The sequence below is a fragment of the Heterodontus francisci genome, chromosome 9 (assembly GCF_036365525.1).
Source record: "Heterodontus francisci isolate sHetFra1 chromosome 9, sHetFra1.hap1, whole genome shotgun sequence".
Lineage (NCBI taxonomy): Eukaryota > Metazoa > Chordata > Chondrichthyes > Heterodontiformes > Heterodontidae > Heterodontus > Heterodontus francisci.
In genome coordinates, this window is record NC_090379.1 from 49,603,870 (window position 1) to 49,626,166 (window position 22,297).

General features: G+C 44.3%; 1 protein-coding gene across 3 annotated transcripts in view; it reads left to right on the plus strand.

Moving 5' to 3' along the window:
- Window positions 1-22,297, plus strand: part of aspg (asparaginase homolog (S. cerevisiae)) — a 100,608-nt gene that overhangs the window by 36,963 nt on the left and 41,348 nt on the right. For all 3 annotated transcript variants that reach the window (XM_068039019.1, XM_068039020.1, XM_068039021.1), the window contains exons 5-9: window positions 5,335-5,418; window positions 5,533-5,659; window positions 14,034-14,146; window positions 19,083-19,268; window positions 20,767-20,880. In XM_068039019.1, coding sequence (XP_067895120.1) covers window positions 5,335-5,418; window positions 5,533-5,659; window positions 14,034-14,146; window positions 19,083-19,268; window positions 20,767-20,880 — 624 coding nt within the window. The remainder of the gene's footprint in view (window positions 1-5,334; window positions 5,419-5,532; window positions 5,660-14,033; window positions 14,147-19,082; window positions 19,269-20,766; window positions 20,881-22,297) is intronic.

Here is a 22,297-nt window from a genome sequence, read left to right on the forward strand (position 1 = left end):
AATGTCTTGCTGATAGAACTGAACAGAGTATTGAAGTTTGACCTGATTAAAGTCCAGTGCAATTTTAAGATGACTTCATCATACTTGAACACTCTTATTTGGCAACATAGTTCCAAGCTTTATATAACATGGTTGATTGCTGCCCTGATGGGTGGAGCATTTTGAGAAGAAAATCTATTGAATTTTTTTTTAGTTTTGCCTTTTGCTATTTTGACAATTTTATGGGGAGATCATTTCTTTCCTATGCACTATTTAAAGTAGTTCAATTAAATTTGATCAATTGGCTTAGGTTTCTCCAATTCATTAATCTAAATTTGAAGTGATAGGAGTCTAATCCTGGGGCACACCATTCACCAACTCTCCTCTCCCTGACATAAAACCTGTAAGTAGCACCTGTTACTTTTTGCCCTTCTATCAATTTCTTACCCATTTTCACGCTATATCCTGAAATCTATTGCTTTTAACTTATAATTGATTAACTTTGTCAAATCCTTTTGATAGTTTAGATACATCACATCATAGGGTTTTCCACAGTTCCATGGAAAAGTTAACAAAGTTGGTCAGTCATAATTTTTACCAATTGAATCCATCCATTTAATAGATTCAAATACTTTGGAGTTCTTGCAGTCAAATGGGGGTGGGGTGGTGGGGATGTCAGAAGCCCGCATTCTGTGGGAAACAGTCATGCCTTGTGATTTTCCCCGACTTGGCCAATTAGTGGCCAGGTTGGGCTCGCTGTCCAATTAAGGATGGCGGGCAGGCTGTCAAAGCTGGAGGGCCAAGAGGAGGCCCTCTTGGGTTGTGGGGGGTGGGGGTGCGGTTTCTAAGCCTGCCAAGACGCTGGCCCTCCCAGTCTGCTGCTAGGAGGCTGCCTCCAAGCAGCTAAACTGTCTCCAGCCACCTGTGGAGATCTGGAGGCCAACTGGAATACCCCAATCGGCCTCTGTTAGTGGGCCTTAATAGTCCTTTAAGTGGCTTAATAGGCACAATATTCCACGCCCGCCCACTGCTGTTTATGCCTCTGGCGGGTGCTGAAAAGTCTGTCCCTTGTCTGCAAATTGGCTGCTGCATTTCTTACATTACAACAGTGACTATACTTCAAATGTACTTCTTTTGAGTGAAGCACTTCTATATGTCCTAATGTCATGAAAGGTACTCTATAAATGCAAATTCTTCCTTTTCTTGCTGTAATTGCCTACACCTTCTTTGGTCACTGCTTTTGAAAATGGGTACCATGTTCATCCATTACCATTCCACCAGAACATTTCCACAATTTATTGAGACGGTCATAATGACTTTTGTCTCTCAGTATTCTGTATTTGTATTCTTATTGATTTATTTGTTTTGAGCTGCTCTTGGACTTCAGTTCTATTGAAGTCATTAATTCTCCTTGAGTTATCACAATTTGGAGAGGGTGTGCTGTTCAGGGTCCAATCTTGTGAATACTTGGAGGAAGTCATCACTTAATTTGTTAATCTGGCTCTGACGCAAGATAATTAAGAAAACTAGAGCTCTGGACATCAAGAGCATTAAGGGCCCCCATGCACACCTCACACAATGTTCCACCCCACCCTTCACTAAAACACAAATGTGAACTGCAACCTTCTCTATGTCTCATCCTCCTCTTTCTCAAAACAGAGAAACAAGAAAATTCCTAAAGCAAAATCCATAGTTTACCAAAATTGTGCATAACTGTTAAAGTACTCACCAGAATCTTGCAGGCAAACATTACTGTATAAGGACTCAACAGGTTCAGGAATTCTTAGTCCATTTGAGTCTTGGAATGACGGGCAGATTTCAAGCAGTGTTTCAGCAATGGCCTCGACTGTGCTGTGATGCACATAGGAAAGAATACCAATCATGACAAAGCCACAGGCTTAGGGGCAGAACAGCAGGTAAATAACATGGAGAGTGAAATCATGCCAATCTGCCAACATTTATATGTGATCAGGCTCAGGGTGGGTGGGTACATTCTTAGACATTGTATACAGCACAGGAAAGTTCTAATGGACATTTTTTGTGGTGCGGTTTCAGTAGAAAGCCTCCATGTCCCATTTACCTCTGTACCTTCTGAAATTAGGTGTTTGGAAAAAAATCAAGGCTTAAACATCCATTGTGAAATTAGTTTTGATGGTCTTAATCCAGATTCTAGTGACTGTGACTGGACAGCAAGAAACTGCTCACAATTTGTATTATTTTAGTACTAATTAATTGGTATCATACTGGTAATGTTACTCAAGTGACCTTAAGGATTGCTGATATGAGAAATGGAGAAAGTTACACTGGTCCATTGCATTCTAAGGTTGAGGTTAATTTTTTCAATGTGGAATGCTGTCACGGGAGAAGTGTTTAATTCCCCACCACTGAAATCATCGTGTTGACGAGTGCCAATATTGACTAAAATACCACGAACGATAATTCAGTACCTCTTAACAGAAATGCATTAGCCAGAGTGCATACCATTAAGTGTGAGATCAGAATTGTAGCTGTTGAACAGTAGGTAGCTGGAATGTGGAGCTCATGTGTGAGGATTTTGTAGATTAATATTTCTGATATTAAAATAAGATTCACTGATTGTACTGCTCAGATTTGTATATAAATTAGATGATGGCAGCTCTAGCTTCTATCTATCCATTTATTACTCTAAAAAAGCAAAAATGAGCTAGCCGCAGGATTTTCCCCATCCGCTAACTTCAGTGAAAAAGCAGACAGGAGTATAAAGTGTTTCCTGCTTTGTACTCATATTTACATTTCCAACAGGAAAAAAATTGGTGCAATTTGGGAAAATGAAAATTTCAGAAATACAACTCTGGAAAGCAGAATGTCACTTGTCAACCTTTTGAATACAGTCAACTCCTGATAATTCAATGTTACTTTTTATTTTCAAAAAGTTCAACCTAGCCAATAATTAAAATTAAGCACTATAAATAACTAAGCAAAGTGGGAATTTAGTCCTTAAAGAAAATTCAAATTTTCAGATCATTCAAATTAAGTGACCTTGAGTTAAAAGTAATGTGATCATGTTTTGTGTGACACAATTTCTGGCATCGTATTTCTAAACAGCAAGGACTTTGCCTAAGAAATATGCAGCCCAGTTTTTGTTTTAATTTTTTTCCAGTTGCAAAGGTATGCGAGAGCCTCTTGTATATATTTTTTTAATGTGGCAAACTACTCTACCTGCCTGGCTGGAAATCATTTCTAACCACCTTGCCTCTCCATTCAGAATGAGGAAGTGCCAATGCTAGTGTCCATCTCTACTGTATGCTACCAAAGGTGAAGGTTACCAACAGAATTATTACTTGGTCAGACAGGTCACTTCTGTGCATGCGCAGACTTTGCCAACTTGCACCAACATAACAAGACCCCCCTGGAGGCTTGTGGTACAAAAAGATAGTTTACTGAAACTAAAATCTGTGCTGCCATATTTAATAGGGCAGAGAAAACTGAGCCAATCTTGATTTTTTAATTTCACAGTGGTGACACCCTCCTAAACATAACCAAAAATGGAAAGGAGAAAATTTTATTTTAAATGAAATAAAAATGAGTAGGTTTGAAAATCCATATCTCACCTTTATGTATAAACAGATCTTTTTTTTTTGTTATAATCTAATTCCCATTCATGATTTTTCGCTCACTACCCATCTCCAATAATTTTGAAACAGGAAGGTTTTGCATTCCATCGAATGCTTCCCTCTAGCTTCCTCTCTGGAGAACTCTTTTACCACTCACTCTAAACTTTGGATAGCAACGTAAGAATAATGGCAACAATAACTTGGATTTATATAGCACCTTTAATGTAAAAAGAAAAGTCCTAATATGCATCACAGAAGGACAATAGAAAGAAGAGAATAAAGGAGTAGAGATGCTGTGCTGTTGTTGTGTAGGGATGTGGGATGATATCTCTGGTCTCACATTGTCCAGCTATGCTTTTGTGGGATAGTTCAGAGCAGAGGCAATCATTTTCCCTGAGGGAATTGGAAAAATTGGGGCCTCATCAGTGAAAGTAGGTCACTCACCTGTTAGTTTGGCCACAACTAATGTGTGGTCTGGTGCAACCAGAAAAGAGCAAGGAAAAAATAACTCTCTCTGGGGAGTTGGGGAGGAAATAGTGGGTTATGTAGTATAACAAAAACAAAATGTAAAACAATGATTCAGTTTGCTCCATAATCGCTAACCAATAAATCTAGTATTGTGCTGTGCCCTGTAGGAATAAACAGGTCTTTTTCCAGGTGGCAGGCAGTGACTAGTGGGGTACTGCTGGGATCATTGCTTGGGCCCCAGCTATTCACAATATATATTAATGACTTGTGTGAGGGAACTAAATGGAACATTTCCAAGTTTGCAAATGACACAAAGCTGGGGGGGGGAGGTGGGGCAGGCGGGTGGAATGTGAGCTGTGAGGAGAATGCAAAGAGGCTCCAATGTGATTTGGACAAGTTGGGTGAGTGGGCAAATGCATGGCAGATGCAGTATAATGTGGATAAATGTAAGGTTGTCTACTTTGGTTGTAAAAACAGAAAGGCAGATTATTATCTGACTGGTGATAGATTGGGAAAGGGGGAGGTGCAACGAGACCTGGGTGTCCTTGTACAACAGTTGCTGAAAGCTAGCACTCAAGTGCAGCAAGCATTTAGGAAGGTGAATGGTATGTTGGCCTTCATTGCAAGAGGATTTGAGTACAGGAGTAAGGATGTCTTACTGCAGTTATACAGGGCCTTGGTGAAACCACATCTATTGTGTGCAGTTTTGATCTCCTTATCTGAGGAAGAATGTTCTTGCTATGGAGGGAGTGCAAAAAAAGATTTACTAGGCTGATTCCTGGGATGGCAGGATTGACGTATGAGGAGAGATTGGGTCGACTAGGCCTATATTCACTAGAGTTTAGAAGAATGAGAGGGTATCTCATAGAAACCTGTAAAATTCTAACAGGACTAGACAGGCTAGATGCAGGGAGGATGTTCCCAATGGCTGGGGAGTCCAGAACCAGGGGTTACAGTCTCAGGATATGGGGTATGCCATTTAGAACTGAGATGAGGAGAAATTTCTTCACTCAGAGGTCGGTGAACCTGTGGAATTCTCTACCACGGTAGGCAGTGGAGGCCAAATCATTACATATATTCAAGAAGGCGATAGATATATTTCTTAATGCTAAAGGGATCAAGGGATATGGGGAGAAAGCGGGAACAGGGTACTGAATTAGACTATCAGCCAGGATCTTTTTTGAATTGCGGAGCAGGGCCGAATAGCCTACTCCTTTTTTCTATGTTTCTGTGTCCCCGTTACATACTTTCTGGCTTGCCAAATTGGATTTTATGGCTGTCCCTTTTCTTCTAGGTTCCTATCTATGAAATGAGAAATGATGGCCATGATAACTTACTTGGGGCACTGCTGATTGCCGGCCAATTTGTAATACCGGAGGTAAGTGTGCAGTCTCCATTGAGTGCAGATGTCTGATCTTGTTTGGTGTGATAATTCGGCAGCCTATGTATTACCTTTGATTTGCATTACTGACTTTTTTGTTCAATTATTTAGGTTGGTCTATATTTTCAACACAAATTATACAGAGGAAATCGGGTGACAAAAATAGATGCTGGAAGCTTTAGTGCATTTTCTTCACCTAACCTGCATCCACTTGTCAATGCTGAAGTGGAAATTAAAGGTAATTTACAGATATAATTTGATTGCTTTCCAATTTTGAGCACTTCTCTCTCTACACACTGAGGAGGAAGAGTTTGTAAAAAGAAATTAATCAATATGGTCTGTTAAGTATGACTCTGACTTTGAAACATGATTTTTTTAAATGATAGAAATCTGACATGAAAAGAATAATTCCTGGAGATGTACAACATGTTTTGAATAGAGATCTTTCATCAAAATTATTAAAATCAGTAATTTTTCTATATGCTGAAACATTTGGAATGCCGTTATTGTAAATCTGCAAAATGAGGTAGTAATTCCCTTTCAATTCCATAGTCCTGTCATGGGAAACCACTGACCATTTCTCTGACTTACAGATGCTACAGTTTGAGTCACAAGAACAAAGGTGGGGAGTAAAGTAAGAAAGAATAATGAGAGGAGCAAGATGGTGATCAAGACGTGGGGAGAGAATGATGATGGGTGAGATGGGAATGAAAGTTGATAGGCCAGGGGAAGATCGGGAGGTGTGTGGACCATAAGCTGGTGGGTGGTGTGGAAATTTGGAAGGAATTGCAAATACGAAAGGTTAAGTTTTAAGTAACTTCAGAGCTGAAAATAACTTGCAAATGGACAGTTTACTTCGCAAATGGTCATACTGCTATTAACAACAACGCCTACTTACATTTATATAGCACCTTTAACATAGTAAAACATCCTAAGGTGCTTCATAATTTGACACAGAGCCATACAAAGAGATAGTAGGGCAGATGAGAGTCATGGCCGCCATTGGTGGAGGAATTAGAATCAGGGTTTCACAAGGTCAGAATTGGAGGAGTACAGCAATGTCAGAGGGTGGTGGCCTGGAGGACGTTACATAGATAAGAGGGGAGAGACTATGGAGGGATTTGAAAGCAACGGTGAGAATTTTAAAATCAAGTCATTGCTGGACTGGAACTTAGTGTAGTTCAGCAAGCACAGGGGTGTTGGGTGAATTCACCCAACTTGGTATGAGTAAGGACACAGGCCGCAGAGTTTTGGATGACTTCACGTTTGCACAGGGTAGAATATGGGAGGCCAGAGTGTGTTGGAATAGTCAAGTCTAGACTGTTTAAGAATTTAGAATACTGTGGTTATTGATTAATGTGGATGGTATAATAAGCATCATTAAAATTGCTTATCAGCTTTTTATATGCCAGTCAAAAGTTAAAAGAACCAGGAGCAGGAGTAGGCAATTCAGCCCCATGAGCCTGCTCCACCTTTCAATACAATCATGGCTGATCTCATCTCGGCCTCAACTCCACTTTCCTGCCCGTTCTCCATAACCCTTCAACCCATTACTAATTAAAAATCTGTCTATCTATCGCCTTCAACTTACTCAATGTCCCAGCATCCACCGCACTCTGGGGTAGTGAATTCCACAGACTCTCAGCCCTTTGAGAGAAGTAATTTCTCCTCATCTCTGTTTTAAATCTGCTACCCCTTATCCTAAAACTATAACCTCTCGTTCTACATTGCCCCACCAGAGGAAACATCCTCTCTACGTCTAAGTCCAGTGCACTGCTGATTCATTTATACATTTTGCTGTAAAAACAAAACTTTCAATCTGAAAGCTGAATAAATACAAAATACTAAAAGCACTGTAGCAACGAAGCCATTATCTCATGACCTTTTACTTTTGAAGTCAGTAGTATGATGGGAGGCAGGAAAACATGTGGAAGCTGCAAGATCAAGGGGATGACCTGTGAGTAGAGGTTAGGGCCATGGAAGATAACCTCCATAGCAAAGATTAATAGCAAACATTAAGGCCACACTGGGAACGTGAGGGAAAAAAAGAATATGAGATATAACAGGGAGCCGGAACCAATGTCACTCGGCCCCAATACTCTGTTCTCTTGTATTCATGAGGAACTTACAGTTGCCTGTTTTCCCTTTATACAAGTTCTGGAACAATGTGATTCCAAACAGATAGCAACGGGGTTGTCAAAATTTAAATAGAAATTAAAGTTCAGTAACATTCGACATGTCACGAAGTGACTTTGCCATTTTAACCTAGCTGCTAGGTTATTTTAAACCACATGGTTAAAGGCTTGAGGCAGGGTTCGGTGTGGGGGGGTGATGTGGCACATTACAATTTTTGTCTTATATGGGGGGGCCCGTGAGACAATTTTGGAAAGATGAAGGCATTAAAAATTTAGCTTACGACTAATCAAAACAACAAGAAATGTACATTTTTGTGAAGAAGCTTTAAATGAGAAGACTAATTAATTGGCTTAATTTTGTCGTCAGTATGTTAGATACTGATTTAATGCGATACCTGACATTTGTTTGCTTGCAGAAGTAATCACTGTCTGCCCCCGCACTACTTGTAGCGATGTGGAGTATTCTGGACAGATGTCCATCTGTCAGGAGTGATCCTGATCGCTCTCCCTCCCTCCTCTCTCTGTCTGTCTGTCTATCTGTCTGTCTCTCCCTCTCTTCACCCCCCCCCCCCCAGTTTGTTGTCGATCCGCCCCCCCGTTTGTTGTCGATCCGCCCCCCCGTTTGTTGTCGATCCGCCCCCCCGTTTGTTGTCGATCCGCCCCCCCCAGTTTGTTGTCGATCCGCCCCCCCCAGTTTGTTGTCGATCCGCCCCCCCGTTTGTTGTCGATCCGTCCCGCCCCGTCTGTTGTCGTTGCGCCCGCCCCGTCTGTTGTCGTTGCGCCCGCCCCGTCTGTTGTCGTTGCGCCCGCCCCGTCTGTTGTCGTTGCGCCCGCCCCTCGTGCGTTGTCGTTGCGCCCGCCCCTCGTGCGTTGTCGTTGCGCCCGCCCCTCGTGCGTTGTCGTTGCGCCCGCCCCTCGTGCGTTGTCGTTGCGCCCGCCCCTCGTGCGTTGCCGTTGCGCCCGCCCCTCGTGCGTTGCCGTTGCACCCGCCCCCCGTGCGTTGTCGTTGCCCCGCCCCGCCAGCCGTGTGTTTGTGTGTCGTTCCCCCACCCCATGTGATGTTCCACCTCCTGGGACTTGTCACACCTCCCCCCTCATGCGTTATTCCTCCCCGCCGTGTGTTGTTCCTCTTCCCCCACCCCATGTGTTGTCGTCCCCCACCCCATGTGATGTTGTCGCACCCCGCCTTGTGCATTGTTCTCCCCCCCCCTCGTGTGTTGTCGCCTCCCCTTCTCTGTGTCGTCCCCCACCCCCAGTGCTGCACCCTGTCTTTCGTTGTCACCCCCCATGTCGTTCCTCCCACTTTGTGTCGATTCCACCCCTCTCTGTGCCATTCCCCCCAAGTCATCCTCTCTCTCTCTCTCTCCCTCTCCCTCTCCCTCTCTCTCTCTCTCTGACCCTCTCCCCCTCTCTCTGTCCCCCACCTCTCCCTCTCACTCTGTCCCCCACCTCTCCCTCTCTCTCTGTCCCCCCCCTCGCTATCTATTCCCCCATTCCCTTTTCTCCCTTTCTCTCTGTCTGTCCCCTGCTCTCCCTCCATTCTCTCTCTCTCTTGCCCTTTCTCCCCGCTCTGTCTAAACACCCCCCCATACACACACATACACTCTCTCTCTCCCCTTCTTGCTTTCTCTCTGACCGTTGCTGAGAGCGGGAACAGTGCTTCTGAACTCTGGACAGCTTTGTGGTTTTCTGGCGGACTTTTAAAAAAAAAAAAATCGAAACCTGCCAGAAAACCCCAAATCTGTCCAATGTTGGGAAGCACTGACTCTGCTTCAGCACCTGTCAGCTGTGAAACTGACACTTGCAATTTTTTTTTAAAAAGCCGGTCTGAAGAAGCCAATGGGAAATTTCTCATACGTGAAGTTACCAGTCATGGGCCCCAAAATTGTTTACCAAGGATACTGGTGTCTGTGTACGGACACGTTGCTGACCCCTGAAAGGGTTTCAGCAAAAGTTTAACTGAGACAGAGGTGGAGTGGAGCGGTGTTAGTGAAAATATGCAGTCGGAAGCTCATCATGGGCTCAAATATGGCACCAAAGTTGCAAACAGTCTAGTTCAGCGCCAAATTGTTGCGAGCGAGAGGGATGGAGTTGGTGGCTAGGTAACAGAGTTTGTGGCAGAAATTGAAGATGATAACTCAGTCTTCCCAATATTTAGTTGGAGGATATTTCTACCCATCCATTACAGCATGTCTGACAAGCAGTCTGACAATTGAGAGACAATGAAGGGGTCAAGAGAGGTGTTGATGAGGTAGGGCTGGGTATCATCAGTGTGCATGTGGAAACTGGCGTTCTGTTTTCGGATGATGTCACCAAGGGGCAGCATGTAGATGAGAAAAAGGAGGGGGCCAAGGATAGATTCTTGGGGGACACCAGAGGTGACAGTGCAGGAGCCATTGCAGGTGATTCATTGGCTACGGCTGGATAGTTAACAGTGGAGTCAGGCGAGTGCAGTTCCACCCACCTGGACAATGGTGAAGAGGTGTTGGAGGAGAATGGTGTGATTCACCATGTCAAAGGCTGCAGACAGGCCAAGAAGGATGAGGAGGGAAGGTTTACCTTTGTCCCAGTGACTTCAGATGTCATTTATGACTTTGATAAGAGACGCTTCAGTAATCTGGTAGGGGCAGAAACCTGATTGGATGGATCCAAAAACAGAGTTCTAGGAAAGAGGGACATAGATTTGGGGGGGGTGGGCGACAGCAGGTTCAAGGACTTTGGAAAGGAAAGGTAAGTTGGAGATAAGGCGGTAGTTTGCAAGGACAGAGCGGAGGTTTTTTTTTTGAGGAGTGGGTGATGATGGCAGATTTGAAGGAGAGGGAAAGAGTCGTAGGAGAGAGAACCAGTAACAATATCATAGAAACATAGGTTACAGCACAGATGGAGGCCATTTGGCCCATCGTGTCTGTGCCAGCTCTCGGCCAGAGCAGCTCAGCTAGTCCCACTCATCCCGTCTTTTCCCCATAGCACTGCAGTTTTTTGCTATTCAAATAATTATCCAATTCCCTTTTGAAAGCCAAGATGAATCTGCCTCCAGTACACACCCAGGCAGTGCATTCCTGATCCTAGCCACTCACTGTGTAAAAGAACTTTTCTTTACATTGCCTTTGGTTCTTTTGTTCGGTCACATGAAATCAGCAGCCTCTAGTTGTCGACCCTTCTGTCAATGGGAACAGTTTCTCCCTATCTACACTCTCCAGACCCTGCATGATTTTGAACACCTTTATCACACCTCTTCTCAACCTTCTCTAAGGAGAACAGCCCAAGCTTCTCCAATCTATCAACATAACTGAAGTCTCTCATCTTTGGAACCATTTTCATAAATTTTTTCTGCACCTTCTCCAACACCTTCACATCCTTCCTAAAGTGTCATGCGCAGAATTGTACACGTTGGACTGGATTTTGTATAGGAGGCATGTCTGCTGGCACCAGACTGAAAAGGCGGGGGAACCCCCCCCCCCCTGCCTGTTCATGCCCCCCCCAGAGCGATCCTCCAGTCTTTTACCATCAGTTTCACGGGCCGGGATCGCCGTCCCTTTAAAGATAAGGATCCTGCCTCCTTTGAGCAGCCAGCCAATCAGAGGGGCGGCAGGTCAGCAGTGCCACCGGAGCAGTGGCCACTTCCAGTACTGCAGATGCCTCAGATCCAGGCCCAGAGGTAGGTGAGTCAGGGTCACCAGGGCCAGTCCGTAAGGCCCCAGTGTGGTGGTGGGGGGTGTCAGGGGAAAGAGAGAGGGTGGTCGTGCAGTTCAGAGGGAGGGGGGTGTCCCTGAGGGGTGAACCTTTTCGCATCGGGGTTCTTCCATGGGCCACAGATTGCCCACGAAGGAGAGACACCCCACAACAACCAATGACACTCCCCACCCCCACCCAAAGACTGTCGTGAGTGCGCCTCATGTTACAAGGTCCCAGTGGCTGTGGGAAGAGGTCCTTAATAGGCCACTTAAGGGTCTCAATTGGCCTCTGGGCAGGAAGGCCTTATCCGCCTCGGGCAGATGGCTTAGTGACGGGGAGGTGACAGGCTCTCCATCCCCCGCCACCCATTGCAATACTCCATGCACCCCCGCTACCCTCCCCATCCCCAGCCTCCAACCCCGCCAAACACAGCCAATACTCCAGTTGAGGACAAACCAGTATTGTACTCTTTGCTTTTGTACTCTATTTATAAAGCCCAGGATCCTGTATGCCTTATTAACTGCTTTCTCAACCTGCCCTGCGACCTTCAATGATTTGTGCACATAAACCCCAGGTCCCTCTGCTCCTGCACCCCCTTTAGAATTGTTCTCTGTATTATCTCTCCCTTCATTCTTATGCCAAAATGTATGACTTCACACCTCTACATTAAATTTCATTTGTCATGTGTCCGCCCATTCCACCAGCCTATTTCCTCATGAGGTTTTTCACTATCCTTCTTATAGTTACCAATACTTCCATGTTTTGTGTCAGTCTGCAAATTTTGGAACTGTGCCCTGCACATTCAAGTCAAGGTCATTAATATATATCAAGAAAAGCAGTGAACCTAATACCAACCCCTGGGGAACCCCACTATATATCTTTCAATCTGAGAAACAACCGTTTGCCACCACTCTCTTTGTTCTGTCACTCAGCCAACTTTGTGTCCATGCTGTCACTGTCCCTTTTATTCCATGGGTTTTGACTTTGCTGACAAGCCTGTTACGTGGCACTTTATCGAATGCTTTTTGGAAGTCCATGTAACCACATCAACCGCATTACCCTCATCAACCCTCTCTGTTATCGCATCAAAAAACTAAGCGCAGTTTGTCTTCAACAAATCTGCTGGCTTTCCTTAATTAAGGAGGGAGGACTGCACTTTTGGAGATGCCCTCTTTTGGAGGAGACCTTAAACTGAGGCCCCATCTGCTTACACAGGTGGATGTAAAAGATCCCATGGCACTGTTACGGAGGAGAGCAGGGGAGTTATCCCCGGTGTCCTGGCTAATATCTATCCCTCAATCCACATCACAAAAACTGATTACCTGGTCATTCTCACATTGCTGTTTGTGGGAGTTTGCTGAGTGCATACTGGCTGCCACATTTCCTGCATTCCCACAGTGACTACCTCAAAAAATACACTTTTGGCTGTAAAGCGCTTTGAGACGTCCGGTAGTTGTCAAGGGCGCTATGTAAATTATTTTTCTTTCTTTACACCCTCATTTGAACATTTTCAATTCTCCAGTCCTCTGGTACCACCCCTGTGTCCAAGGAGGATTGAAAGATTATGTCCAGTGCCTCTGTAATTTCCACCCTTGCTTCCCCCAGTATCCTTGGATGCAGCTGATCCCATCCTGGTGGCATATCCCCTATTGTACCCTAACAATGTGCCTAAACTCCAACCTCGGAGAAGCCCCTAACAAGGCCGGTATCACATTTTCCATTTCGCACACCATCTTGTTACCTGTGATTGAGATGAACAGTTTTGTGCTGATGCCCATGTTAACCAGGAATTGGATTGAAACTATACAAACTCATGTCACATAGTATCATAGGATAAAAGTCTTTTTTTTTTTTTAGAGATACAGCACTGAAACAGGCCCTTCGGCCCACCAAGTCTGTGCCGAACATCAACCACCCATTTATACTAATCCTACACTAATCCCATATTCCTACCAAACATCCCCACCTGTCCCTATATTTCCCTACCACCTACCTATACTAGTGACAATTTATAATGGCCAATTTACCTATCAACCTGCAAGTCTTTTGGCTTGTGGGAGGAAACCGGAGCACCCGGAGAAAACCCACGCAGACACAGGGAGAACTTGCAAACTCCACACAGGCAGTACCCGGAATCGAACCCGGGTCCCTGGAGCTGTGAGGCTGCGGTGCTAACCACTGCGCCACTGTGCCGCCACCCAATTAGTTTGGGCTTAAGTGAGAGCTAAGCCCCAAAGCTGAAAGCACCAGTCCGATGAACCACCCTGCTTTTATGTAATTATAGTTTTTGCAAATGACATTTTATTTCTGCACTTAGTCTGCTTTATTCATACAATAGAATTGTGGTGTCAACTGTGGCTTAATTGGTAGCTCTCTTGCTTCTTAGTTGTGGATTCAAGCCTCATTGCAGAACTAGAGCACAAAAATCAAGGCTGACACTGCAGTACAGCACTGAGGGAGTGCTGCAGAGTCAGATGTGTCTTATGTCTGCCCTCTCAGGTTGTACGTAAAAGATCTCATGGTACTATTTTGTCAAAGAGCTGGGGAGTTATCCTCAGCGTCCTGGGCAATATTTGGTCTACATTTTAAAAACAGATTATCTGGCCATTATCATATTACTGTTTATGGGAGCTTACTGTGCACAAATTGGCTGCTGCGTTTCCTACATTCCAACACTAACACCACTTCAAAAGTAAAGCGCTTTGGGATGTCCTGCGGTTGTGAAAGGCGCTATTAGAAATGCAAATTTTTTTGTTTTTTTAAACTACGGGTGTAGTGAAATTGTGTTTGTTTTCTTTATAGTCAACTGGGACACTGTTTGGAGACCAAATACAACAAAGAAGTTTAGGGTACACACCGATATGAATCGGAATGTGGGATTGATAAGGTTATTCCCAGGAATCACTGTTGCCACGGTAAACTGCTTTTTTCAAACTAATTTACTAAGGATTTTCTAATGATCAAAATGAAATTGAGAATACATATCAGAATCAAAAAAGGGGCTATGTTATATATTAGTATTTTTAAAACAGTGGTGACAGGTACAGTTACAAAATGTCTGGTATTGGTAATACCAGCATGAGATATGAAATCTGATATAAAGCAACAGAAAATTATTTGGGAGTAAGCAAAATTCTCAGCATTTAAATGACACCAAGAAACGTGTATCCGAGTGGAAGATGAGCTAGACCAAGATTTACAAAATCTGGCGACCAGAATGCACAATCTTAAGATTTCAGGTCAGTATCCTTGAGTTGTTACCTTTTTTAATCTATTATTCTGCATGGGTTTGCAAATAAGCCAATTATCTTATTGGTCTGTCTTAAAAATATTTAAGCTAATTATGTTGTTCTCTATATTAATTTTTGATTACATCAAATGAAATTGGAAAAATATATGTTGCATAAACTTATTTCTTGGATTTGAGCAAACAGCTGATGTTTTTGTGACAATATTCTGGAGAAAACTTACTCCAGAACCCTGGTGCTGTTGTCTTACAGCTCAACCCATTACAAAATCATCTCCAAAAGAGGCACATCTTTTTGAATTGGTATGAATGGATTTTGTATCTGAGCACCTCATCACTGCGTAACAACAGAACTATATTTCAACAGAACAGAGCTTTTTTTCCCCTTTATTTAAGGTGCTTCCTCATGTGGAAAGAACATTATTGAACAAGACCATGTCCTGTACCAAATGACATAACCAACGGATGAAATCTAAGCTCTGCCGTCCTGCCACATCCAGCCGCAAATGGTTGTGGACAATTAAACAACTAACTGGAGGAGGTGGCTTCACAAATATCCCCATCCTCAATGATGGGGGAGCCCAGCACATCAGTGCGAAAGATAAGGCTGAAGCATTTGCAACAATCTTCAGCCAGAAGTGCCGAGTTGATGATCCATCTCGGCCTCCTCCTGAAGTCCTCAGCATCACAGATGCCAGACTTCAGCCAATTTGATTCACTCCGCGTGATATCAAGAAATGACTGAAGGCACTGGATACTACAAAGGCTTTGGGCCCTGACAATGTTCCGGCAATAGTGCTGAAGACCTGTGCTACAGAACTTGCCGCGCCCCTAGCCAAGCTGTTCCAGTACAGCTACAACACTGGCATCTACCCTGCAATGTGGAAAATTGCCCAGGTATGTCCTGTACACAAAAAGCAGGACAAGTCCAACCCGGCCAGTTACCGCCCCATCAGCCTACTCTCAATCATCAGTAAAGTGATGGAAGGTGTCATCAACAGTGCCATCAAGCGGTACTTGCTTAGCAATAACCTGCTCAGTGATGCTCAGTTTGGGTTCCGCCAGGGCCACTCAGCTCCTGACCTCATTACAGCCTTGGTTCAAACATGGACAAAAGAGCTGAACTCGAGGTGAGTTGAGAGTGACTGCCCTTGACATCAAGGCAGCATTTGACTGAGTATGGCATCAAGGAGCCCTAGCAAAACTGAGGTCAATGGGAATCGGGGGGAAAACCGTCCGCTGGTTGGAGTCATACCTAGCGCAAAGGAAGATGGTTGTGGTTGTTGGAGGTCAATCATCTGAGCTCCAGGATATCACTGCAGGGCTTCCTCAGGGTAGTGTCCTGGCCCAACCATCTTCAGCTGCTTCATCAATGCCCTTCCTTCAATCATAAAGTCAGAAGTGGGGATGTTCGCTGATGATTGCACAATGTTCAGCACCATTCGTGACTCCTCAGATACTGAAGCAGTCCGTGTAGAAATGCAGCAAGACTTGAACAATATCCAGGCTTGGGCTGATAAGTGGCAAGTAACATTTGCGCCACACAAGTGCTAGGCAATGACCATCTCCAACAAGAGAGAATCTAACCATCTCCCCATGACATTCAATGGCATTACCACAGCTGAATCCCCCACTATCAACATCCTAGGGGCTACCATTGACCAGAAACTGAACTGGAGTAGCCATATAAATACCATGGCTAAAAGAGCAGGTCAGCGGCTAGGAATCCTGCGGCGAGTAACTCACCTCCTGACTCCCCAAAGCCTGTCCACCATCTACAAGGCACAAGTCAGGAGTGTGATGGAATACTCTCCACTTGCCTGGATGGGTGCAGCTCCAACAACACTCAAGAAGGTTGACACCATCCAGGACAAAGCAGCCTGCTTGATTGGCACCCCATCTACAAACATTCACTCCCTCCACCACCGACGCACAATGGCAGCAGTGTGTACCACCTACAAGATGCACTGCAGCAATGTACCAAGGCTCCTTAGACAGCACCTTCCAAACCCGCGACCTCTACCAATTAGAAGGACAAGGGCAGCAAATGCATGGGAACACCACCACCTGCAAGTTCCCTTCCAAGTCACACACCATCCTGACTTGGAACTATATCGCCGTTCCTTTACTGTCGCTGGGTCAAAATCATAGAACTGCCTTCCTAACAGCACTGTGGGTGTACCTACCCCACATGGACTGCAGCGGTTCAAGAAGGCACCTCACCACCACCTTCTCAAGGGCAATTTGGGATGGGCAATAAATGCTGGCCCGGCCAGGTACGCCCGCATTCCATGAATGAATAATTGAAAAAAAACTTAACCCCACTGCCAGAGGCCTGCAAGAGGACATTCAATGGGGAATGATGTTGCATGCAAAACATAGAGCGGAAATTCATTAAAAATAGAATTGAAAATAAATTAAAAATCACAACATTTAACCCCAGTTGATATGTGGACAACTTATAAGGAGCAGAGCAAGACTTGGGGCCTGAAATTCTGGTAGAATGGAAGGACACAGCCTGAGAAAATCTTCAAGGGAGGTGGACAGGAATTTGTGGCAGTACCTGAATCTACCTCCTTTCCACCCCAATCAGGGTGGGGTGGGGTGGGTGAAGGCAGGCAGTTTTTCCACCTGTCCCTCCTCGTGTTCTGTTTGAGGTGGAGGTGCCTGGGGGACATTCTTGAGCTACTTGGGAATTCCAGCCAGTGCGTCCATTAGGCTCCAAACATTGGTGCAAGAAAAGCTAACTGAGCCCAGAGGGATCAGTTACATAATAATGGCCAATATTATTCCCCTGCAGGAGTAAGTAATTTTGCACTCTTTAATCTTTGACCCGTTAAGGGCCTCTGGCTCCCTACGGGGTGCTGTGATGGGGCAGGTGGTTCTACATCCACTTACTCCAGTTATATAAATGATTCCATATGTGGGGTAAGGTGGCCTGATATATTCAAGAAGGAGATAGATATATTAATGCCAAAGGGATCAAGCGATCTGGGGAGAAAGCAGGAACGGGGTACTGAATTAGACGATCAGCCGTGATCTTTTTTGAATGGCGGAGCAGGCCCGAAGGGCCGAATGGCCTACTCCTGCTTCTATGTTTCTATGAAGCAGGGTCCCCAAAATTTCCAATCTACAAGTCCATGGCTATTATCCAATTCTCTAGTTACACAAGAGAAATTGAAAATAACTAGATGACTATGGGTTTCTCCAAACGATACCATAGTTATTGTTTGACGTAAGGATTATTAGATTTCACGAAAATGAAACCATGCATAGGATAATTGAAGTTGCCAATGCATTGCCACTTTACTACATTTGGCATCTATTTCACATCTTAATCAATATGACCTACCTGATAGTGTACTCCTTTAGAGCTGCACCATCTTAAGGATAACATTGAGCATGAAATTGTGGGAATTGTCTTGGAAGCAGCTTCTGCCGTATGATTATGTAGTGTGGATCAAGTATAGTGTAAGCAGTTGACTGAACTTTTTTTTGTTCATTCTTGGGATGTGAGCATCACTGGAAAGGCCAGCATTTATTGCCCATCCCTAATTGCCCTTGAGAAGGTGGTGATGTGCTGCCTTCTTGAACTGCTGCACTCCATCTTTTTTTTTTATTTATTAGTTTTTTTGTGGGATGTGGGTGTCGCTGACTAGGCCAGCATTTATTGCCCATCTCTAATTGCACTTGCTAGTGACATGCTAGGGCATTTAAGAGTCAACCACATGCTGTGGGTCTGGAGTCACATGTAGGCCAGACCAGGTAAGGACAGCCGATTTCCTTCCCTAAAGGACATTAGTGAACCAGATGGGTTTTTACAACAATCGACAGTGGTTTTGTGGTCACCATTAGTAGAGCTTTTAATTCCAGATTTATTAATTGAATTCAAATTTCACCATCTGGTGCGGGTACGCCCACAGTGCTATTAGCGAGGGGGTTCCAGGGTTTTGACCCACTGACAGTGAAAGACCAGCAATATATTTCCAAGTCAGGATGGTGTGTGACTTGGAGGGGAACTTGCAGGTGGTGGTGTTCCCATGCATCTGCTGCTCTTGTTCTTCTAGGTGGTAGAGGTCGCAGGTTTGGAGGATGCTGGAAAAGGAGCCTTGGCAAGTTGCTGCAGTGTGTCTTGTAAATGGTACATACTGCTGCCACTGTCGGCTGGTAGGGAAGGGAGTGAATGTTTAAGGTGATGGATGCGGTGCAGATCAAGCAGCCTTTGTCTTGGATGGTGTCGAGCTTCTTGAGTGTTGTTGGAGCTGCACCCATCCAGGCAAGTGCAGAGTATTCCATCACATTCCTGACTTGTGCCTTGTAGATGGTGGACAGGCATTGGGGAGTCAGGCAGTGAGTTATTCACCACAAAGTTCCCAATCTCTGACCTTTTACGACATGAACCTGCTGCCTTTTTGATAGTGTACATTTAAAATAATCTAATTTTGCTTTCAATGGATTCACTTAGTGGTTAAAAGTAAAAACTTTATTTGGATTTTAAAATTATTTTGATGCATTCTAGTTCAGTGTTGCTCCAAGACATAACACAGCAGCTGTAGTTTGAGGTTTATGTGCACTTTGCATTAATGGCTGCATCCTCTTTCCAGGTAAAAGCATTTCTGCAAGCACCAATGGAAGGAATTGTGCTGGAGACATATGGAACGGGTAATGCTCCAAATAATCGTCGAGATATATTGGAGGAGTTTCAGAAAGCCATTGAACGTGGACTGTTGATAATAAACTGCACTCAGTGTTTGAGAGGCTCCGTTAGTCAATATTATGCAACAGGAAAGGTTAGTAAGTGATTTACTTCAAGATCATGGCAAGGATTTCCTATTGCTGCACTCTCCAGCTCAGGATTTTCCATTTTTTAATTTTAATGAGCAGATCATCATTGGATGAGCAGCACAGGAGCAAATAATCTTTCCAATCAATCAATGAATATTATTTGCTCCCCAAAAGATTGATTGAATTAGAAAATGATTTTCAGATTAATTAGATAAAGGATGGATAATTCTGCAACCTGGTTCTTTAAGTAACAACGTTATGACCTGGGCTTTTCTCTGGGCCGTGGTATCAGAGGGAGTGAGGCGGGCAATTCTGTCTTTCTCTGAGATGCTATCCCTGACCTAACTGGTTTTCCAGCACTGGGGTTATCACCATACTGGAGGTAGATCCTCTGTCATGTCTGTCTGAGAATAGAAAGGTGCAACTGCAGCACCCAGCAGTGGTGGGGGACCCATCGCTCAGTGGCTTTCACTCTTACCGCTGAGTGAGAAGGTTGTGGGTTCAAATCTCACTCCAGGGCTTGAACGCAAAAATCAAGGCTCAGAGTACTGTACTGTCGGAAGGTCCGTCTTTCGGATGAGATGTTAACCGGAGGCCCTGTCTGCCCTCTCAGGTGGACATAAAGGATCAAAGAAGAGAAGGGGAGTTATCCCATGTGTCTTGGCTGATACTTATCCCTCAGTCAACAGCACAAAAGCAGATTGTTTGGTCATTATCACATTGCTTTTTGCTGTGTGCAAATTGCCTGCCACATTTCCTACTTTCCAGCAGTGAATACACTTCAAAAGTACATCATTTACACTTGTACCATGAAATTGTAATAGGGGCTTTGTGTACCCCAAATTGCATATTACAGGTGAACAATCACCTGAAACAGGCATGTACTATGACCACCCTTCTAAAGACCCTCGTCAAGATGGTGGAGGCAAAAGCATTGGTGTAAACAAGACAATAAGCGACTCCATTTTTGGGCCACAAGTGACCTATTTATGCTTGATGAAGGGTATTAACATCAACCCTAAGTGTTTGAATCAAAATTGTTGATCATAGAACTGCTAATAATGTGATTTTTGTTTTCAACAATCTGCCAATTAATAAAAATAGTAGAACTATTACCAGTTAAAGAATGCTTCCACTGCTCTGTCGGCACAGCCATTTAAAAGGTGGCTGGGCTAAGCAGAGTGCATTTCCGTGTTCCTATTTTGACAGTGCTTTGATGACAGATGTGCAAAGCACACCACTGAAACTCTCACTGCAGCTGATTAAAGGACAGGATATAGTGGAGAAATGGTTCCAAAATTATCCTAAGTTCAGTAGCTCTGTGGAACTTGTGTAGTATTTGTAATAACTTTGATTCCCATTGACCATTAAATCCAGCATTAATTCCAAGGAATTATACTTACAGGTCTATATTCCACACTTTTTCAAACTAATTTCATCATGGTATAAGTTTCACTTAATCCAGCTGAATTTGTTTCAAGACCTGTGAACTTTTGATTTTAGGCTCTCACTGATGTAGGTCTCATTCCTGGATGCGATATGACACCTGAAGCAGCTTTGGCCAAATTGTCCTATGTGCTGGGCAAGACTGAACTGACAATAGTGGAGAAGAGTAAGGTAATGTGTTGCAGTCACAAAATAATGTTCTGGTGCTGCGCACACAAATGTTTTCCAAAAGCTTACTTTTTAACTTCATTGAGCACTGAACAGGATGAGCAGGCATTTTCCTCAAAGGATCTGTGCCGTATTTTTCCTGAGCTATTCACTGCAAAGGCATCCAATATCTCATGGGTGGATATCTTTTTCTCTTCGATCCCTGCGATGAAACATGTAGGGCAGGACTTTCGCACTGTCGGGCTGAAATGTAGGTCAGAAGCCTGCATTGTTCAGGAAATAGTCACTCGTTGTGATTGTCCCCAGGGCAATCAATTAATTGTCAGAGGGTGGGCTCGCTGTCCATTTAAGGACAGCAAGCAGACTCTTGAAGCTGGAGGGCCAGTCAGAGGGCATGCAGTTGAAAGGAGCAGCAGGCTGAAATGGAAGGTAAGTAAGACAGAAGGTGCTTCAATATGGAGGCAGCCTCCAACTTTTTTAAAGGCAAAGCAAAAAATGGCTTTTGCAGCCAGTGGGGTGGGAGGGCTTGGGAATCCCTCTGCAAGGCATTTGCGGCTGCAGCAGCACACAGGCAGGCAGAGAGGGCCTCTGGGCCTGATGGAATTCTGGCCTCCCCCCGCCACTGGTCTGTTGCCGGGAGGCTGTCTCCAAGCAGTTAAACTGGACAGCACTGCCTGCGGAGACCTGGAGGTCGACTGGGAAAGCCCAGTTGGCTTCCTTTTATTGACCCTAAGTGGCTGTTACCAAGTTGAATCGGCCGCCCACCATGTGCAGGCGGATAGCCCTGCTACCCCCTCATCCTGCCTCCACAAAAATGGCCCTGGGGGAAGGATGGAGCCAGCGAACCGGCACATAGGCCGGCAGTGCTATTTTGAACACCTGCCTGCATCCAGTTCCCGTCCTGGCAGGGCCTAAAATTCAAGCCTGTAGTCTATTATTGACAACAGTTTAACAAGATAGGAACCTGGCATATGCTGTATCATGGGACATGGTTATACTTAATTTTACACAGCACTGTACGTTGTATGTTTCTGTCGCATGGACAACAGATTTGTGTGAGGAGCAGAGCTTTTCTTTAGAATCAGATAGTGGCCCTGAAATTCTTAAAATGGTGTAAGCAGCAAGTTATGTCAGAATTTTCACCAATAGTCTCTTGGCAGGTTATGCTGAACTCATTAGCACACATGGGAATGTTAAAAAAAAAGAAGTGCAAAATCAGTGGAGAATGACATAAACAATCAGGACACAAGGAAAAGGGGCACAGAACTTAAATCTTGTTGCTTCTTTAAGTCCTTTTAAGTCGAAAGCCATCAAATCATCATTTGTGTACATTAGGCACAACTTTTTTTTTTAATCCATTCATGGGATGTGGGTGTCGCTGGCCAGGCCAGCATTTATTGCCCATCCCTAATTGCCCTTG